This window comes from Prionailurus viverrinus, chromosome F1 (genome assembly GCF_022837055.1).
Source record: "Prionailurus viverrinus isolate Anna chromosome F1, UM_Priviv_1.0, whole genome shotgun sequence".
NCBI lineage: Eukaryota > Metazoa > Chordata > Mammalia > Carnivora > Felidae > Prionailurus > Prionailurus viverrinus.
In genome coordinates, this window is record NC_062577.1 from 931668 (window position 1) to 953624 (window position 21957).

Here is a 21957-nt window from a genome sequence, read left to right on the forward strand (position 1 = left end):
AACAAAGAAAATTCTAGGCCAAGATGCCTTTCCTGTGAATTCTACCAAAGGAAGAAATAATGAGAAATCTTTAAAAAAGATCTTAGAGCTGACAGAAGATGGAACATTCATTTTTTGAAGACAATATTACACCAAAAACAGCCAAAGATTACAAAAACACTGCAATGTCTGTCATGAAGACAGACACAAAAATTCACAAAATTTCAGTGAATAGAATCCAACAAAAGATTTAAAAAACTATATATATAAATATATATATATATATATATATATTTATATATGGTGCAAATATATATATATGGTGCAAATATATATATATATATGGTGCAAAAGGTACAAAGGGTGTATCTATATATAAAATCAAGTGGGACTTTTCCTGGTAATTTAAGACTGGCTAAACATTTGAATAGCAAGGTAATTCATCTTAAGAACACAATACGGCGGGGGGGGGGGGGAATATAGGGTCAGATGCAGAAAAAGCATTTAACAAAATTCAACACCCAATCAGAATTAAAACTCTCAGTAAACTTAAAATAGGAGAGAACTTCCTGGAAATCAAACTTCCCTGAAGAGAGGGTAAAGATGGCGGAGGATTAGGGTGACCCTAAACTTGCTTCCTCCCCCGATCAGCTAGATAAATATCAAATCGTTCTAAACACCCAAGAAATCGATCAGAAGTCTTAGAGAACAAGGTTGCACATCTACAAACAGAAAAAAAGTACAAACAAAAAAGGTGCAAACAAACAAAAAAGGTACAAACAAAAAGTACAAAAGTCTACAAACAAACAAAAAAAAAAAAACGTAGGAACTGTGGAGAGTTGATTGTGGGAGAAAAGAGCCGGTGGGTGCTGCAGGGGTAAGGATCCCTGATCACAGAGAGCTGAGCTAAGAGTGAAGAAAAAAAAAAAGAATGAATGAAAACAGGCACAGGGAATTCCCTAAGAAAACTCCCCCAAAACCATTGGTGGGGAAAAAGGAGAGGGTTTCTATACCACCAGTTTTCTATAAATAGTGGAACACAGAGTCTGAAGTTTCAGAGGTCAGTGCTTGGCAGTACTCCAGAGAGGTAGCCGGGCAGAGACAGGGGAGTGGGCAGCATCATCTGATGATCCCCTGGGTCACCCAGGGAGAAGCAGTTCCACTGCTTGGTGTGCATTTGGTAGAGGCCATAGGGCCTCTCCATAGGCAAGACCAGGTGGGCACAATCAAGCTGCCCCATTCACCAGTATACAAAGACTCCAGCTAAGAGCAGCAAACCTGGCACCTTACCATAAACTCTGAGCCACTGCCACTGTGCGGTCACGCGACTATTTCCTGGGACAAGGTGGCACGCACCACGGTATGGCAAGACCCACCCCAGAGGATCAGCATGGGCCCAAGCAGAGGGGGGGGGTCTCTGAAGTGTGGGGTTTTGAAATATAGCCATGCCTGAGATAAAACTCTGGAGGGAGGCACCGTCTGGTAGGTGGACAGCTAGGACACAGAGAAGGGGAAAGCAGGGAGCTGATGGAAGTGGGAGACACAGGTGGAGTGATGGATCGTGCCTGTCTACAAGGGTGTGAACTTCCCAGTCTGGAGACTAGATACCAGAGTGAAGCCATTTTCACCCCTAGCTCACTCACACAGATCCACCCCAGTGAGCTAAACAGCGCCACCAAATGGAGAATGGAGCCATTTCACCTAGCCCTACCCACTGCGCCCTCCAAACATCTCCACTAGGGCAAGTTGACCTGAGAATCAGAGCAGCAGCCCCCCAACCAACTGCACAGAAGACCAGCACAAACCCCTTCCACACCCTAAGTCTACTGACTGTAGACTGCTGCAAAGCTTCAACTCTAGAGGAAACAGGATCTAGCTTCCTGTGAGATTTTTTTTGTTTTTGCTTCTGGTTTTGTTTTTTCTTGGATACAGAAAAAAAATTTTTCCAAAAAATTTTTTTATCTTTGTTTTCTTTTTTCTATCAAGTTTCTCTTACCATGCAGCCCAAAACACACCTAGGACCTATCTTCCTTTATTATTTTTAAAAAATTTTTAATTTAAATTTTATTTTGTTTTTTTTTTCTTTTTCTTTTTTCCCTCCAAAATGAAAGCCAGCAATTTAATCAATACAGATATAAGTAACATGTCTGAACTAGAATTTAGAAGAACAATTATAAGGATTCTAGCTGGGCTTGAGAAAAAGCATAGAAGACATTACAGAATCCTTTAGACCAGAGATAAAAGACCTAAAATCTTGTCAGGCTGAAATTAAAAACGCTATAACCAAGATGCAAACCCAAATGGATACCATAACAGCGAGGATGGATGAAGCAGAGGAACAAATTAGTGATACAGAAGATAAAATTATGGAAAATAATGAAGCTAAAAAGAAGCGGGAAACAAAGGTAATGGATCATAATGGGAACTCAGTGACTTATTAAAACAATAACATTTGAATCATAGGAGTCCAAGAAGATGAAGAGAGAGAAAAAGGGGCAGAAGGTTTATGTGAGTAAATCATAGCTGAAAACTTCCCTAACCTGAGGAAGGACAAAGACATCAAAATCCACAAAGCACAGATAACTCCCATTAAATTCAACAAAAGCCAGCCAACACCAAGGCATATCATAGTCAATTTTACAAAATACACAGACAAGGAAAGAATCCTGAAAGCATCAAGGGGGAAAAAAGTCCTTAACCTACAAAGGAAGACAGATCAGGTTCGCAGCAGATCTGTCCACAGAAACTTGGCAGGCCAGAAGGGAATGGCAGGATATATCCAATGTGCTGAAAGGGAAAAATAGGCAGTCAAAAATACATTATCCAGCAAGACTGTCACTCAAAATAAAAGGAGAGGTAAACAGTCTCTCAGCCAAACAAAAACTAATGGAGTTCATAACCACTAAACCAGCCCTGTAAGAAATATTAAGGGGGACTCTCTGAGTTGGGGGGGAGGGAAAGACCGAAAACAACAAAGACTAGAAATAAATGGAGAACATCACTAGAAACACCAGCTTTATAGGTAACACAATGGCACTAAACTCATATCTTTCGATAATCACCCTGAATGTAAACGGACAAAATGCTCCAGTCAAAAGACATAGGGTGTCAAGACCCATCTATGTGCTGCCTACAGGAGACTCATTTTAGACCCAAAGACATTAGCAAACTGAAAGTGAGGGGATGGAGAACCATCTATCATGCTAATGGATGCCAAAAGAAAGCCAAACTAGATTTTTTTAAAAAAGACAGTAACAAGAAATAAAGAAAGGCCCTATCTCACAATAAAGGGGCCTATCCAACAAGAAGATCTTACAATTGTAAATATTTACACCCCCAACGTGGGCATATTTGTGCCCCCAAATATATAAATCAATTACTAACAAACATAAAGAAACTCATTGATAATAATACAATAATAGTAGGGGACTTTAACATCCCACTTACAACAATGGGCAGATCATCTGAGCAGAAAATCAACAAGGAAACAATGGCTTTGAATGACACACTGTACCAGATGGACTTAACAGATATATTCAGAACATTCCAACCTAAAGCAGCAGAATATACATTCTTTTCGAGTGTACACAGAACATTCTCCAGAACAGATGACATACTGGGTCACAAACCAACCCTCAACAAGGACAAAAAGACTGAGATCATACCATGCATATTTTCAGACCAAAACACCATAAAACTTGAAGTCAACCACAAGAAAAAAACTTGGAAAGAACACAAATACATGAAGGTTAAAGAACATCCTACTAAATTGGGGCACCTGGGTGGCTCAGTTACTTAAGCATCTGACTCTTGATTTCGGTTCAGGTCATGATCTCACCATTCATGAGATTGAACCCAATGTCACGCTCTGTGCTGACAGTGTGGAGCCTGCTCAGGATTTGCTCTCTTTCTTATTCTATGCCCCTCCCCCACTCTCTAAATGAATGAATGAATAAACAAACAAACATTAAAAAAAAGAGAACGTACTACTAAAAAATGAATGGGTTTGCCAGAAAATTAAAAGAAGAAATAAAAAAATACATGAAAGAAAATGAAAATGAAAACATGACAGTCCATTACCTTTGGGATACAGCAAAGGCATTCCTAAGAGGGAAGTATACTGCAATACAGGTCCACCTCAAGAAGCAAGAACGATCTCAAATACACAACCTAACCTTACACCTAAGGGAGCTAGAAAAGGAACAGAAAATAAAGCCCGAAGCCAGGAGAAGAAGGGAAATAATAAAGACTAGAGCAGGAGTAAATAACATAGAAACAAAAAACATCCAGTAGTAGATCAGATCTACAAAACTAAGAGCTGGTTCTTTAAAAGAATTAATAAGATTGATAAACCTCTAGTAAGACTATCAAAAAGAAAAAAGAAAGAACCCAAATAAATAAAATTACAAATGAAAGGGGAGAGATCAGAACACCTCAGAAATACAAACATTTATAAGAGAATATTATGAAAAATTATATGCCAACAAATTGGGCAATCCGGAAGAGATGGATAAATTACTAGAATCAGATAAACTACCAAACTGAAACAGGAAGAAATAGAAAATTTGAACAGACCCATAACCAGCAAAGAAATTGAAACAGTAATCAAAAATATCCCAACAAACAAAAGTCCAGGGCCAGATGGCTTCCATTTCTACCAGACATTTAAAGGAAAGTTAATACCTATTCTTCTGAAACTGTTCCAAAAAATAGAAATGGAAGGAAAACTTCCAAACTCATTTTATGAGGCCAGCATTACCTTGATTCCAAAACCAAAGACCCCACTAAAAAGGAAAATTAGAGGGCGCCTGGGTGGCGCAGTCGGTTAAGCGTCCGACTTCAGCCAGGTCACGATCTCGCGGTCTGTGAGTTCGAGCCCCGCGTCAGGCTCTGGGCTGATGGCTCGGAGCCTGGAGCCTGTTTCCGATCCTGTGTCTTCCTCTCTCTCTGCCCCTCCCCCGTTCATGCTCTGTCTCTCTCTGTCCCAAAAATAAATAAACGTTGAAAAAAAATTAAAAAAAAAAAAAAAAAAAAAAAAAAAAAAAGGAAAATTAGAAACCAATATCCCTGATGAACATAAATGTCAAAATTCCCAACAAGATACCAGTAAATTGAATCCAACAGTACATTAAAATAATTATTCACCATAATCAAGAGGGATTTATTCCTGGGCTGCAGGTTGGCTCAATATTTGCAAGTTAATCAACATGATACACTACATTAATAAAGGAAAGGATAAGAACTATATGATCCTCTCAACAGATGCAGAGAAAGCATTTGATAAAATACAGCATCCATTCTTAATAAAAACCCTCAAGAAATTAGGGATAGATGGAACATACTTCCACATAACAAAGATGAACCCAAGGAAGTCCACACCAAGACACTTAATAATTAAAATGTCAAAATTTAATGATAAAGAATCTAAAGAACAGCAAGAGAAAAGCAAATGGTTATATACAAGGGAAACCCCCATAAGCCTATCAGCTGATTTTTCAGCAGAAACTTGGCAGGACAGAAGTGAGTGGCAGAAAGGAAAGTGCAGAAAGAAAAAAAAAAAAACCCTACAACCAAGAATACTCTACGTGGGAAGATTATCATTTAGAACTGAAGAAGAGATAGTTTTCCAGGCAAAAATTTAAAATTTAAAAAGTTCATCAGCACTTAACCAGCCTTATAAGAAATGTTAAGAAGACTTCTTTCAGTGGAAAAGAAAAGGCCATATATAGAAGTAAGAAAATTATGAAAGGAAAATTTTCACTGGTAAAAGCAAATGTATAATAAAGGTAGTAGATCAATTACTTGTAAGGCCCGTATAAAAGTTAAAAAACAAAAGTGGCTGGGGCGTCTGGGTGGCTCAGTCGGTTGAGCGACTGACTTCGGCTCAGGTCTTGATCTCACGGTTTGTGAGTCCGGGCCCCGCATTGGGCTCTGTGCTGACAGCTCAGAGCCTGGAGCCTGCTTCTGATTCTGTGTCTCCCTCTCTCTCTGCCCCTCACCCACCCGCGCTTGATTTTTGGCTCAGGACATGATCTCATAGTTCGTGAGTTAGTTCGTGAGTTCAAGCCCTGTGTCAGGCTCCGCAGTGACTGTGGAAACTGCTTGGGATTCTGTCTCTCCCTCTCCCTCTGTTCCTCCCCCACTTGTGTACTCATTCTCTCTCTCAAAATAAATAAGCATTAAAAAAATAATTACTTTAAATGTAAAAGGACTAAATGTTCCAATCAAAAGACATAGGATGACTGGGTGAAAAAACAAGACCCATGTATATATTGCCTACAAGAGACTCCACTTTAGGCCCAAGGACACAGAGACTGAAAACAAAAAGATGGAAAAAATATGCCATGCAAATGGAAGTGGGGAAAAAAAAGTCAAAGTAACAATATTTATATCAGACAAAATAGACTTTAAAACAAATACTCTCAGAGACAAAGAAAGTCATTCTATAATGATAAAACAAACAATCCAACAAGAGGCTATAACAGTTGTAAATCTGTCTGCACCCAACATAGGAGCACCTAAATATATAAAGACAATATTAACAGACATAAAGGAAGAAATTGACAGTAATACAATAATAGGAGGGGACTTTAACACCCCACTTATGTCAGTGGATAGGTCATCCAGACAGAAATCAACAACGAAACAGTGGCTTTGAATGACACATGGGATCAGATGAATCTCACAGATACATACAGAACATCCCATCCAAGAACAGCAGAATACAAATTCTTTTCGGGTGTACATGGAACCTTCCCCAGGGTAGAGTGCATGTTAGGCCACAAAACAAACATCAATAAACTTAAGGAGTTTGAAATCACATCAAGCATCTTTTCTCACCACAAGGGTATGAAACTAGAAATCAATTACAAGAATAAAACTGGAGAAAACACCAACATGTGGACACTAAACAACCAATGGGTCAAAACAAAGGACAGCAAAGAGGCAATTAAAAAATACATGGTAAGAAATCAAAATGGAAACATAATGGTTCAAAATCTTTGGGATGCAGCAAAAGCAGTTCTAAGAGGAATTTAGGGGCACCTGGGTGGCTCAGTCAGTTGAGCATCTGACTTCAGCTTAGGTCATGATCTCATGGTTTGCGGGCTCGAGTCCCGCATCGGGCTCTGTGCTTACATCTAGGAGTCTGGAGCCTGTTTCAGATTCTGTGTCTCCCTCTATACCCCTCCCCCGTGTGTGTGTGTGTGTGTCTGTGTGTGTGTGTGTGTGTCTGTGTGTGTCTGTGTGTGTCTGTGTGTGTGTGTGTGCACGCGCGCGCTCTCTCAAATAAATAAACATTAAAAAAAAACACTTAGGGGCACCTGGGTGGCACAGTGGGTTGAGCGTCTGATTTTGGTTCAGGTCATGATCTCATGCTCATGGGTTTAAGCCCCACATCAGGCTCTGTGCTGATAGCTGAGTACTTGGATCCTGCTCTGGATTCTGTATCTCTTTTCTCTCTCTGCCCCTCCCCTGCTCATACTCTGTCTGTCTCTCTCTCAAAAAATAAAACATTTAAAAAATTTTTTAAAAAAGAGGGAAGTTTATTATTGTAATAGTGATAGAGGCCTGCCTCAAGAGACAAGAAAAATCTTCAACAACCTAACCTTACTCCTAAAGGAATTATAAATAGAAAAAAACAAAAGCCAAATTTAGTAGAAGGGAGAAAATAATAAAGATCAGAGCAAAAATAAATGAAATAGATCCTTATAAAATAGAAAATATCTATGAAACTAAGAGCTGCTTCTTTGAAAAGATAAAAAAATTGATAGATCTTTAGCCAGACTCAACAAGAAAAAAAGAGAGAGAATTCAAATGCATAAAATCAGAAATGAAAGAGAAGTTACAACAAACATTATGGAATTACAAAGGATTGTAAGAGACTAGCAGAAGAATTATAGGTTAACAAATCGGATGACCTATAAGAAACGAATAAATCTCAAGAAACATACAACCAACCAGGACTGAACCAAGAAAGAAATAAAAAATCTACACAGACTGATCACTAGTAACAAAATTGAATTAGTAATCAAAGAATTCCCAACGAACAAAAGTGCACAACCTAATGGCTATCTAGGTAAACTCTACCAAACATTTAAAGAAGAGTTAATATCCATCCTCCTCAAATGAAAAATACACAAAGATCAATGGCACAGAATAGACAGCCCAGAAATAAACCTATGCTTATATGGTCAGTTAATCTACAATAAAGGAGGCAAGACTATATAATGGGGAAAACAGTCTTTTCCATAAATGGTGCTAGGAAACTGGACAGCTGCTTGCAAAAGAATGAAACTGAGCCACTTTCTTATATCATACAGAAAAATTAAGTTGAAATGGGTTAAAGACCTAAAAATGATAATAAGCTATAAAAATTCCCAAAAGGAAACATAGGCAGTAAACTCTTAGACAATGGTCTTAGCAATATTTTTATGGATCTGTCCCCTCAGACAAGGAAAACCAAAGCACAAACAATTGGAACTACATCCAACTAAAAAGCTTTTGCACAGCAAAGGAAACTGTCGACAAAATCGAAAGGCAACCTACTGAATGGGAAAAAATATTTGCAAATGATATATCTAATAAGCGGTTAATATCCAAAGTACATAAATAGCTTATACAGCTCAACACTAAAATGAAACCAAAACCAACAAAATCTCAAATTACCTGATTTTTAAAATGGAGAGAGAACTTGAATAGACGTGTTCCAAAGACATACAGATGGCCAACACACGCATGAAAAGGTGTTCAACATCACTAATCATCAGAAAAATGCAAGTCAAAATGAGATCTCACTTCACACCAGTCAGAATGGCTAATGTCAAAAAAAGACAAGAAACAACAAGTGTTGGTAAGGGAGTGGATAAAAAAGGAACCCTCATGCACTGTTTGTGGGAATGTAACCTGCTACAGCCACTATGGAAAACAATACGCAGGCCCCTCAAAATTAAAAACAGAAATCCCACTTCTGGGTATTTACCCAAAGAAAATGAAAACAATAATTAAAGGAGATATATACATCACTGTGTTTAATGCACCATTATTTACAGTAGCCAAGATATGGAAGCAACCCAAATGTCCATCGATAGATGAATGGATAAAGATGTGTATATGCTCAATATTACTGAATATTACTTAGCTATATAAAAAAAAAGAATGAAATCTTGCCATTCTCAACACCAGTTTGAGTTAGAGGGTATTATGCTAAATGAAGTATCAGAGAAAGACAAATAGCAAATGACTTCACTTGCATGTGGAATCAAACAAAACGAACAAACAAAATACAAAGAGATTCATAAATACAGAGAACTATATGTGGTTGCCAGAAGGGAGGGGGTACAGGATGGGTGAAATATGTATAGGAAATTAAGAGGTACAAACTTCTAGTTACAAAATAAGTAAGTCACAGGGATGAAAAGTATAGCCAAAGAAATACAGTCAATAATATTGTAATCACTTTGCTTGGTGACAGATGTTAACTACACGTGTCACGGTGAGCATTTCATAACATACAGAATTGTAGAATCACTATGTTGTACACCTGAAACTAATATAATATTGTATATCAACTTCAATAAAGAATATGAATTTTTTTTGAAAAATGTTATTTTTTTGAAAAACTTTTATTTATTTTGAGAGAGAGAATGAGAGCACATGTGCACACATGGCAGGGGCAGAGAGAGAGAGAGAAAGAGAGGGAATCCCAAGCAAGCTCTACACTATCAGCACACAACTTGATGCAGGGTTCAAACTCATGAACCATGAGATCATGATGTGAGCTGAAATCAAGAGTTGGATGCTTAACCAACTGAGCCACCCACGTGCCCCTAAAATGGCATATTTTAAATGGATGAATATAATGTGTGTCAATTCTGTTTCGAGTTTTTTCCAAAAACAGTAAGATACCAAGTAATACATTTAACAAAGGAGGTAAAAGACCTGTACATAATATGTACCTGCACATAAAATGATGACACTGATGAAAGAAATTGAAGAAGACACAAATAAATGTGCTCATGGCTTGAAAGAATTAATATTGTTAAATTTCCACACTATCCATAGCAATCTACAGATTCAATGCAATCCTCATCAAAATTCCAGTGGCATTTTTCACAGAAATAGAATAAACAATCCTAAAATATGTGTGAAACCACAAAATCTCCAAATAGAGCAGCCTTGAGAAAGAAGGACAAAGCAGGAGGCATTACACTCCCTGATTCAAACTATATTACAGAGCTATGACAACCAAAACAGTATGGCACTGGCATAAAACCACACATAGATCAGTGGAATGGAACAGAGAGCCCAGAAATAAACCCATGTGTATATAGTCAATTAATTTATGACAAAGGAGCCAAACATAGATGACGGGGGAAAGGACAGTGTTTTCAATAAATGGTTTGGGGAAAACTGGACAGTCACATGCAAAAGAATGAAACTGGACCCCCACATCACACCATTCACAAAAATTAACTTGAAATGTATTAAAAACCTGAACATAAGGGCAAAACCCACAAAACTTCTCAAAGGCAACATAGGTGGTAAGCTTCTACATATCAGTCTTGGAAATTATGTTTTGGATTTAATAACAAAAACAAAAGTAAGTAAGTGGGACTACGTCAGACCAAAAAGGCTTCTGTACATAAGGAAATCATCAGCAAAATCAAAGGGCAACATACAAAATGGAAGAAAATATTTGCACATCATATATCTGGTTCATATCCAAAATAGATAAAGAACTTATACAAGTCAATAGCAAACAACAACAACAACAACAACAACAAACAACCCAATTAAAAAATGGGCAGAGGAAATGAATAGACAGTTTCTCCAAAGAAGATATGCAAATAGCCAACAGGTACAAGAAAAGATGCTTAATGTCACTCATCATCAGGAAATGCAAATCAAAACCACGGCGACACATCTCACACCAGGTAGAATGGCTATTATCAAGAAGACTAATTCTGGTAATCAGTTCACAATATGTACAAATATCATATGTTGTTCACCTGAACCTAATATAATGTTATATATCAATTATATCTCGATTTTTGAAAAGATAGTTTTAAAAGACTGCAGGAATTGTGCTGTAAAGAATTCACTTGGGGATGAGGAGCACCATCGAGCTTTTTGGACCACCTGTTACGAGATCACAGAATTACTGTTTCACACACCGTAGTGTAGGACAATGCTTCGTATATTTGATGATAGGATGGTGGGTAGGAAGAAATTAGAAATGTAATTCTAACTCCAAAACTAGTTTCTTTACTAAGCTTAGTAGGTGCTCCTTAGGTTTAGCTAATAGCTCTTAAGGTATAGAGTAGATACCCTTTGTAAGAACACATTTCTCTGGGAAAAGTATAATTACAACGATTTCAGAAACCACTGGCCAAATTCTACATCTTAGGCCTGAAGCTCCCCTAAACGTTGTAGTGTAATAATTTGTATTCCTTTCTCATGAGAAATGAACAGTATGAGAAAATCGGTTCCTGTCTATTGTCCACATATAAATCATACTATGTTGGTATGTGCATCTTTCCCAGACGTAAAAATTATATAAATTACACAAATGTGCCTACTGCAATGGAGGGATCATGTAAAGCTTACTATCTTTTTTTGTTGTTTGAGAGAGAGTGCACGTCCATGTGTGCATTAGCAGGGTAGGGGCAGAGGAAGAGAGAGAATCCCAAACAGGCCCCACACTCAGCATGGAGCCGGACATGGGGTTTGATCCCATGACTTGGGATCATAACCCCAGCTGACAACAAGAGTCAGATGCTCAACCAACTGAGCCTCCCAGGCACTCCAAGCTTACTTATTATTTTATTGATATTAGAGATCAGAGAAGAATGTACTCTTTGAAACAGCCTCAAATAAGAGAATATTGCTGGCTGTGGTCATGGCCCAGATAACGAAGGAGCCAGACCACATCTCTTTCAAGCAGTTGTGGGCACAGGCATCTGTGTCTCCCACTTAAAAAGGGAGTGTGTGCCCATGTATGTATGTGTGTTGTAGAAATGCTCCAAAACCACTGGGTCTTGTGGCCACACACACACACACACAAAAGAGCTCAGCACCAGAGGACTAAAATCAGTGCAGGGATTTTGTAATGTTATTGTTTGGAGTCAAGAACAAAGAGAAAGTAGGAGACACTTTGACTAGTCTCTGACACCTTGAAATTTTTATCTGATTGGTGAATTTTAATGACCTAGCAAGGCTAGGTTTTGGCAAGGCTGTGAGAGGCACAGATTTGCTATTGATGGACACCAGCTAGTTGAAGATTCACGATCATCAGTGTTTTCCAAATGGCCAAATCTCATTTTTGGTTTCCAGCTTTATTTTATTGGTTCTAAGAGAGCATCAGAATTTTATTTCAAGTAGGTCATAGGGTACTAATTAAGCAATTCATCAAAACCACAATATTTATGTTTTGAGAGTATCGTGAAAAGCCCGAGCTGAACACTGTGCCTGTGATCTTCTTTGCAGAAAGATGTTTTCCATGATCTTGGCAGGGGAATTCTGGACAGCGCTTGGCAAGGCTATAATGCCACCCTCCTAGCCTATGGCCAAACTGGCTCTGGAAAAAGCTATTCCATGGTTGGGCTTGGCGCAAACAAGGGTATCATTCCAAATGTATGTGAAGAGCTCTTTCAAGCAATTGAGGAGCGGGAGAGAAATCAGGAATACCAGGTGTGTACTCTCCTAAAATCCCTTCTTGGAGGGATTTCTTCTCTCACTTTGGAAATCCGTGGCCCCGAATTATCAGCATCTCTATTGGGGGATAATGTTAATTTTCCATAGCAAAATCTTTTCAGGATCACAAAATCAAGTTGCAGATAACGAGAACGTAGAATTTTTCTAGTCCTGAGGCAAACCCAAGGAAATATTTTTTAAAGGCATTTTGAATATCCTAGAAGCAGCTGTCTTAAAAGCCAACACTCCAAGGGATCGATCATTGTTGGGGTTGCTCGACAAGACCGTCACTGACTCTCCTACAGTCACCTTTACTCCCCTCTTCTGCTAAGGCTGTGGCTGTGTCTTCATCTTCATTTATGTATTTTTATTTCTTTACAAATTTTTTTTTAACATTTATTCATTTTTTGAGAGACAGAGAGAGACAGAGCATGAGCAGGGGAGGGGCAGAGAGAGGGAGACACAGAATCTGAAACAGGCTCCAGGCTCTGAGCCATCAGCACAGAGCCCAATATGGGGCTCGAATTCACAGATGGCGAGACCATGACCTGAGCCGAAGTCGGACGCTCAACCGACTGAGCCACCCACGTGCCCCTATGGATTTTTATTTCTAAATAAGGACTTTTATTTTCTTTCTCAGTTTCCCCAGCAGAGTTTCTTACTTGCCCCAACAGAGAAGGCCCACACTGAATTTTAAATTCACTGAAGGTGGGTGACATCACCACGATGGACAGCAACCATTAACAAATGTCTTTAAAACATGACGGTAAATTGTCTACAAATACCTGTAAGCAGAGTCTGTGTTTCTGTTTCCTGTAAGTGATAGGTGAAATTTATGTCATGAAAATTCAACAACGCATCATCTTTTTTTTTTTTTATCTCAATTTTCCTCCTGATTTAAAAAAAAATTTTTTTTTTCAACGTTTCTTTATTTTTGGGACAGAGAGAGACAGAGCATGAACGGGGGAGGGGCAGAGAGAGGGAGACACAGAATCGGAAACAGGATCCAGGCTCTGAGCCATCAGCCCAGAGCCTGACGCGGGGCTCGAACTCACGGACCGCGAGATCGTGACCTGGCTGAAGTCGGATGCTCAACCGACTGCGCCACCCAGGCGCCCCTTTCCTCCTGATTTTAAAAGCAATGTGTTCAAGTCAGAGAACAGAAATTGCTCACAATCTCATCACTTAAATACTGTCAACATTATAGTATATTAGTAATTTTGTAATTAATTTTTTTTCAAAGTAATACAAGCATAGTTTAAAAACCCAAATTACCTAAGGGAAAGGAAGGCCTACGCCCACACAAAAAACATATACATGAATGTTGCACAGCAACGTATTTGCGAAGGTCAAAAAGTGGAAACAAGCCAAGCGGCCATCAAGTGATGAATGGATGAATGGAAGGCAGTATGGCCAGACAATGGAATATACTCAGCAGTAAGAGGAACTATAGCATCTGGCACCTGCTACAACATGGATGAAACTTGGGGCACCTGGGTGGTTCTGTTGGTTGAATGACCGACTCTTGATCAGTTCAGGTCATGATCCCAGGGTTGTGGGATTGAGCCCCTCATCAGGCTCTGCACAGGGCAGGGAGCCTGCTTGGGATTCTCTCTCTCTCCCTCTCTCTGCCCCACCTCTACTCATATGTGCTTGCTCTCTAAAATAAAGTAAAACAAAGCAATATTTAAAAATGGATGAACCTTGAAAACATTATGCTGAGTGGAAAAAAAGCCACACAGGAAAGATACCATACCATTTGATTCCCTTCACATAAAATGGCCAGAATAGGAAAAATCTATAGAGACAAAAAGTGGGTTGGTGATTGCCTAGGGTTGGGGCGGAGCAGAGAGGAACAGAGAAGGTCGAGTGGAGAGTGACTATTAATGGGGTTCTTTTTGGAGGGGACAAAACATTCTTAGGTTGTGGGGGTAGTTACACAGCTCTGTGAATATACTCAAGACCATTGGGTTGTACACTTTTTTTTAATGTTTATTTTTGAGAGAGAGAGGAAGAGAGAGAATCCCAAGCAGGCTCCATGCTCAGTGCAGAGCCCAATGTGGGGCTTGATCTCACGAACTGTGAGATCACGATCTCAGCCAAAACCAAGAGTTGGACGCTCAACTGACCGACTGAGCCACCCAGGCGCCCCAGATCATACATGTTAAATGGAAGGATGGTACAGAATTGCACTGACAGCCTTGTTGGAAGCCACCAGTGTCTTGCTGTCCTTCCTCCCCTCCTTGCCCATCGTGGCCCAAAGGTTACCATCTTCCATGCTTCGCCATTTGCCCTGGTATCCATCTGCATATTTTCAAACAATGCTGGTTTTTCTCCTCTTAGTAAAAATGTCTGAAATTGCTGTTGACCTTCTTGCCACAGTAAAAGAGAATTTATCCCCATCACACCCACACCATACACCACGATGCTTTCTTGGCCACATAACCCCTGCATTATCGCAAAATTTGGTTAAATCAGTAGTGTTTAGCATTTTAGCTGTGCAACTATTAGTCACTGCTGAACCAAGGAATACAGAAACGCCTTTCTACACTGTTTTTCTTCAAGTATTCTTTAATTTTTTAATTTTAAAATTTGTGGGGCTTGTTTTTCTTTGAATTTTTAATTGCCTTGTATGTGTGTATGTGTATGGGATTCTATAAATCCCTCTGCGGGTTTTTCTCAATGCACTGTCACCTACCTATTAATCCTATTTCCAATACATTCAAGACTTTTCAGCTCCATTAGTCAGGGACGGGGGTCTCCTTCAGCAAGAGTCTTCCATTTTCCTGCTGTGATTTGGAGCAGTATTTCCCCAAGGCCACTGCAAAGTGTCATTTTGGAACTCTATTGCCACATCCTTCTCTGCTGCCTCCTCAGACTACTAAATGCAACATGTTTCTGTTTCTTAGTTTACGCTTTCCTTCTGCTGCAATTTCCTCAGGATAGGTGGATCGGGTATACTTTGCATCTTTGCATCACTGAAAATACCTTTTCCTCCTCCCACATTGATCGAAGTGTATCCAGAACAGAATTCCAGATTTCTGAGAATAATTGGCAACATTATTCATTTTCTTTTGATTTCCAACTTTGCAGCTGAGAAGTCTGGTACCAGTCTGGTTTCCAATTCTTTCTATGTGAACTTTTTTTTTTTTTTTTTTTTTTTTACTTTCAGCTTCTCTCTCAGCTTTTAGGATCTTCTTTTCACCCCTGATGGTCTGGTGTGTCTTAGTGTAAGCATTTTTCATTCATCGTGCTGGACACTTGGGGGAACCTTTTCAATCTGGCAATCTTTGTCTTCAGTTCTGAGTAGCTTTTCTTATGTTATTTCTTTTATAATTGTTCTCCCTTCTAGAACTCCTCTTAATTGGATTTTGGACCTCTTGTGCTAATGTTCTAATTGTATAATGTTTTACTTCTTGCTTTCCACTTCTTGGTCTTTTTTCCCCCTTCATTCTAGAAGATTTCCTCAACTATATCTTATAACCCTTCCACTACACTGTCACTTTGGCTATCTTTCCTCAAGTTTAATGTACAAACATTCTTACTCTCTTTTTCCTTTGTAATAGCATCCTGTTTTTTCATGGATAGAATTCTTTCTCTCTCTGATGCTAGGAATTATAGGACTTTTTTAAAATATATTTTTTAATGTTTATTTATTTTTGAGAAAGAGGGAGACACAGTGTGAGCAGGGGAGGGGTAGAGAGAAAGGGAGACACAGAATCCAAAGCAGACTCCAGGTTCTGAGTTGTCAGCACAGAGGCCAACATAGGACTCAAATTCACGAACCATGAGACCATGACCTGAGCCAAAGTTGGACACTTAACCGACTGAACCACCCAGGTGCCCCTATAGGACTTTTAAAAGTGTTTTCTTCTACTCCGCGCATTGTCTGCTTTCTTGGAGTTCCTTTTTTCTACAGTTTGTTTGCTCTCTCATATTGGAGGCTTTCCTGGTCTGCTAACCCTAGGCCATTTGTTTAAAACATGTGACACTCAAGTTAGTTGGAAGCTCTGGGGACAGGAGACATGACTGGCAAGACCCACGATGGGGTAATGAAATGCACAAGCCAGCCTTCCCCTTGGTAGAAGGGTGGTGGCAAATGTCAGTATCTTGGGGTCTTTTCTTTATGCTAGAGCCATTCAGAGCCCTCCAGCCTCCCGCTTAAGGGGTGCTGGCTTGTCCAGCAATATTCCAAAAGCAGAGTAGGGTAAAAACCACCCTTTTTCTGTACATATGTTCAGAGTGGGGGTGAGCAATAAAGAATAACCTTTTTCTAGCACACCTGGGTGGCTCAGTCGGTTAAGCATCCGACTTTGGCTCAGGTCATGGTCTCATAGTTCGTGGGTTCAAGCCCCACGTCAGGCTCTGTGCTGCTTCAGATTCTGTGTCTCCCTCTCTCTCTGCCCCTCGCCCACTTGTGCTCTAAGAAAAACATTAAAAATTTTTTAAAATAATCTTTTTCTGTTTCCAATTGAAATTGAAAGACACACACACACACACACACACAGAGGTGTATATCTGTTTTTCATTTATATTAATAACTTCCTCCAGATCATTAAAATTATACAAGAATCTCTTACGACATGTGAAATAGAGCACTGGTATATTTAATAATAGCCTTTCCCTTTGTGGGAAATTTTTGCTGTTCCTACATTACTTTTTTTTTTCCAAAGATGACTTTCCAAAGAATATTTACTTTATGTTCTTTTCTGTACAGGTTACATTCAGTATGCTGGAAATTTACAACGAGCAGGTAACAGCGATTCTATTCTCTGACACACAAATCTGGGTGACTCTGCAGCTTAATCAATATCAGCTTAATCAATATTAATAATATCAATATCAATCAATATCCCCCACAATACAGATACAGTCAGAACTCTGTGGCCTGGCATTGGCTAGCCAGCTTTGACCCACCTCTCCGGCTCTACGTCTTGCCCCGTTATCTCCACACACCCTATGCTTCAGCCGCATAGACTTCTCCTTCCTTTTCAGAACACGTCGTTCCGTCCTGCATCTCCCGTTCTCTCCCTGGAACGGCCCCCTGCTTTCGCCGCCCTTGAAGAAAGCACTGCCCTTGGAGGTACAGCTCCGGGCTCAGGGCTCCCACACATCCTGCAGCAGTTGACCTCAGTCAGCATGTGGGGTAGAGGAGGTGGCGGCAAATTTATTTTCAAAGGGCCAGTCTCTGCTGCAACTACTCACTTCTGCCCTCGTAGAGCAAACGGTATATGCATGAACAGGCACAGCTGTGTACCCATAAAATTTGATTCCTGGACACTGAAACTTAAATTTCACATAAATCTTGATGTGGGGCCATGAGCCAACAGTCAAGAAAGAATTCTTGAGATATTTTCGGTGCAAAAAGGTGCTTTTATTATAGCACGGGGACAGTACCCATGGGCAGAAGGGGCTGCATTGGGATCATGAGGAGTGACTGATGATGTATTTTTTAGTTAGCGGGAGTTAGCGATAGCAGAGGTCTCTAAGGAATTTGTGCACGTTAGAAGCCCCCTGGGGGGGCAACCTATTGTTAAGATAAGGCTGCTTTTAGTCTTTGATGAAATATCAACATTAAGGCGGCCGTGAATTCCTTGAGGAAGGTCATGCTCTGCACATCTCAGGGATTTATCAGTGGGTTGCGGGGTGTAAGGAGACTTAATTTTAGCTACATTTCTCTTGCCTTTGTTCTTCTCATCAATTTTCACATACCACAAAATACCTTTTGATTTTTTTTCCAATCATTTAAAAATGTGGAAAACGGTCTTATGTCAAGGATCATACAAAAACACGTGGTAGGCTGAATTTAGCCCCCAGGCCATGGTTCGCCTGTCCCTAAAGGAAGGGCATGGTCTCAGACCCCAGCTCTCTCATGGACTAGCCATGTGACTTTGGAAAATCACTTTAACTCAGAACTCAGTCTTCTCACTTATAAAGTAGAGAATTTCTAATAAGACAGTACCCATTGAGATGTACTGTGGTCTCACTGCCCTTTCCCCATGAATTGGTCATATTATACTGTGAACTTTAATTAAATATTTGTATCTCCCAAACAGACCATTTCTTTGTGAACACCCTTCTACAGGAAATACCGTCTCAATAGCCAATACACTTTTAGGCTTAAAAGGGGTGCTCCTGAATATTTACAGATGGTCCCCTCTGGTGACCATCAGTTTATGCTCTGTAGTCAAGAGTCTATTTCTTGGTTTATCTCTCTTTTTTTTTTCCCCTTGGCTCATTTTTTTTGTCTCTTAAGTTCCACAAATGAGTGAAATCATAAGGTGTTTGTACTTCTCTGAATGACTTATTGCACTTAGCAGAATACACTCTAGCTCTATCCATGGTGTCACAAATGGCAAGGTTTCCATTCTTTTTTTATGGCTGAGTAATATTCCAGTGTGTGTGTGTGTGTGTGTGTGTGTGTGTGTGTGTGTGTGTGTATACATCTTTTTTATCGGTCAATGGACACTTAGGCTGCTTCCATAATTTGGCTATTGCAGATAATGCTGCTATAAATATTGGGGTGCATGTATCCCTTTGAATTAGTATTTTTGTTTTTTTTTTTAGTAGGCTTCATGCTCAGCATGGAGCCCAGTGTGGGGCTCAAACTCACGACTGTGAGATCATGATCTGAGCTGAGATCAAGAGTCAGATGCTTAACCAACTGAGCCACCCAGGCAGGCCAGTATTTTTGTATTTGTTGGGTAAATACTTAGTAGTGCAATTACTGGGTCATAGGGTAGTTATGTTTTTAACTTTTTGAGGAACCTCCATACTTTTCCACAGTGGCTGCACCACTTTGCATTCCCATCAATAGTGCAAGAGGGTTTCCTTTTCTCCACATCCTTGCCAACACCTGTCGTTCCTTGTGTTGTTAATTTTAGCCATCCTGACAGGCGTGAGGTGGCATCTCATCATGGTTTTGCTTTGCATTTCCCCGATGATGAATGATGTTGAGCATCTTTTCAAGTGTCTGTTGGCCGTCTCTACGTCTTCTTTGGAGAAATGTCTGTTCATGTCTTCAGTCCTTTTTAAAATTAGATTATTTGGTTTTTGGGTGTTGAGCTTGATAAGGTCTTTATACATTTTGGATACTATCGTTTTGATGTGTCATTTGCAAATATTTTTTCCCATTCTATGGGTTGCTTTTTAATTTTCTTTATTGTTTCCTTTGCTGTGCAGAAACCTTTTACTTTGGTAAAGTCACAAATATTTATTTTTGCTTTTGTTTCTCTTGCCTCAGGAGACATATTTAGAAAGAAGTTGCTAGGGCTGATGCCAAAGAGGTTATTGCCTGTGTTCTCCTGTAGGATTTTGATGGTTTCCTGTCTCACATTTAGGTCTTTACCCATTTTGAATCTATTTCTGTGCATGGTATAAGAAAGTGGTCCAGTGTCATTCTTTTGCATGTTGCTGTCCAGTTTTCCCAACACGATTTGTTGAAGAGACTGTCTTTTTCCCATGGGATATCTTTTCTGCTTTGCCAAAGATTGACTGACCATATAGTTGTGGATTCCAAATGGGTTCTCATGTCAAGGTCACTGGTTAAGTTTCTATTTCTTTCAAGTTGCTAAGACTTGGAAGATAGTATGGCTCCTTTACCTTACAGCAATAACTTTAGGAAGACAATTTAATTTCTTTTATGACCAACCTCTGGTGGGCATCTCATTGTGGTCTCCCTACTGACATCTGTTTATGATGATACGCTGTCTAGAATTCTGTCTTCTTGTCTCTAAAATGAGAACACTGGACATCTTAGGAACATTTCCGTTTCTCATATTCCATGAGTCTCCGGTATTTTTCCTCTAGGTACTTAAAGTGAAGCTTATTAGGTACCTGTGATGTTTCAGACATCATACCAGACTCTGAGGACGAGTGAGTCCCAGGACTTAACTCCCGCCACGGAGGAGTCTGGTGGGAGCTTAAAACACCTCTCCAGACAGTGATGCCTTACGTGTGCGGCAAGAAAAGTAAAGCGCCAGGGGCAGAGAGGAGGGAATGTGTGACTGCCTGGCATGTTTGGCAACATCGGTCAACGCTGGACTCAGACTGGGCCCCGAGAGATGTGTATGAGCTTGGCGAGGCTGCGGGAAGGCTCGGGGCACAGATAGGGGCACTCTGGGCCAGGATTAGTTTTCACCAGTCGAAAAATACCTGAAAGCGCATGGCACTGAAGGGAGCAGTGAGTAAGTACTCTGGGTAGCCGGAGTTGGATGCACGGTGGGGACGTCAGGAGATGAAGCCAAAGATAGGCTCTGCCTGGGAGCGAGGGGCCTTTGTCCTGCAGGCAGTGGAGAATCAGTGGAGGATCTTACAGGGAAATCGGATAATCGGACTGGGATTCTGGGAGCGTTCTCTAGCAGCAGAGGGAAGTTGGATTTGAAGGCGTGCCAAATAGAGGCAGCGTTAGGGGAGTCCCGGGAAAGCCCAGGTGAGTGAAGAAGGTCTTATGAGAGTCACCCAATTCTGATCTCCAGACACTCCCTGGAGGGCGCTGGCACCAGGATCTGCCCCTGCCTCTGGCACTTTACGTCCACTGTCTTAGTTTGGCTCGCCCGAGCTTCCATCCGCAATCTTGCCTTGGTTCTAGGGCGCAGGGCTGCGGAGCAACAGACCTGGGGGAGATCTCAGAGATCGTTTAATCCGCCCCCTCCTATTATGAACCCTAGGAAAATAAGAGATTTTCCAAAGCACTCCCAGGCTGGAAGCAAAACAAGGACTGAGAACCCAGGTCTTCAGGCTCCCAGCCCAGACGTCTCGGTACCATAAGACACCGAACCACCCCTCTGGGGGCCTCTGCCTCTACCAGACTCCCACAGCAGGACCTACTTGGCCTTGTCCGAAGTGGCTCTTCTTGGGTGAGAGGCAACACGGGCTTGCACCCGAGGCCGTGGTCTACGTGTGACAGCTCATGAATCTCCGACAAGAAGATTCAAAGAATCACCCTCCTTCTCTTGTTAGACTTGACTGGCGCAAATACCGTCGGGATTGAATCAGTTTCCCTTGGAAGTAGGGTTCGGGGTGGTCCATTTGGGGGATGATGATCCCCCCCCCAGGTGCATCAGGCCTTCTGCTGACCTTGGGTACTCAGCACGCTAGTCTCTGCTATTTATTTTTATTTTTAGTTGTCACTGTTTTCAGTAAAACGTCACCACTTTGTAATAGAGACTCTGTGGTAATTCAGACCGGGGCTAGGATGGTGTGTTTCTATGTTATCCCCAAAGGAGTTGCTAATCAAATAAAACGGTTAACAAGGCTCCTGGGAGAACGTTCATGGCAATAAGA

At 40.5% G+C, this 21957-nt stretch overlaps 1 protein-coding gene across 1 annotated transcript in view; it reads left to right on the top strand.

Annotated features, from left to right (window-relative positions):
• Positions 1-21957, top strand: part of LOC125155158 (kinesin-like protein KIF28P) — an 80608-nt gene that overhangs the window by 5429 nt on the left and 53222 nt on the right. The window contains exons 3-4 of the mRNA XM_047840064.1: positions 12466-12669; positions 17390-17425. Of these exons, the coding sequence (XP_047696020.1) occupies positions 12466-12669; positions 17390-17425 (240 nt within the window). The remainder of the gene's footprint in view (positions 1-12465; positions 12670-17389; positions 17426-21957) is intronic.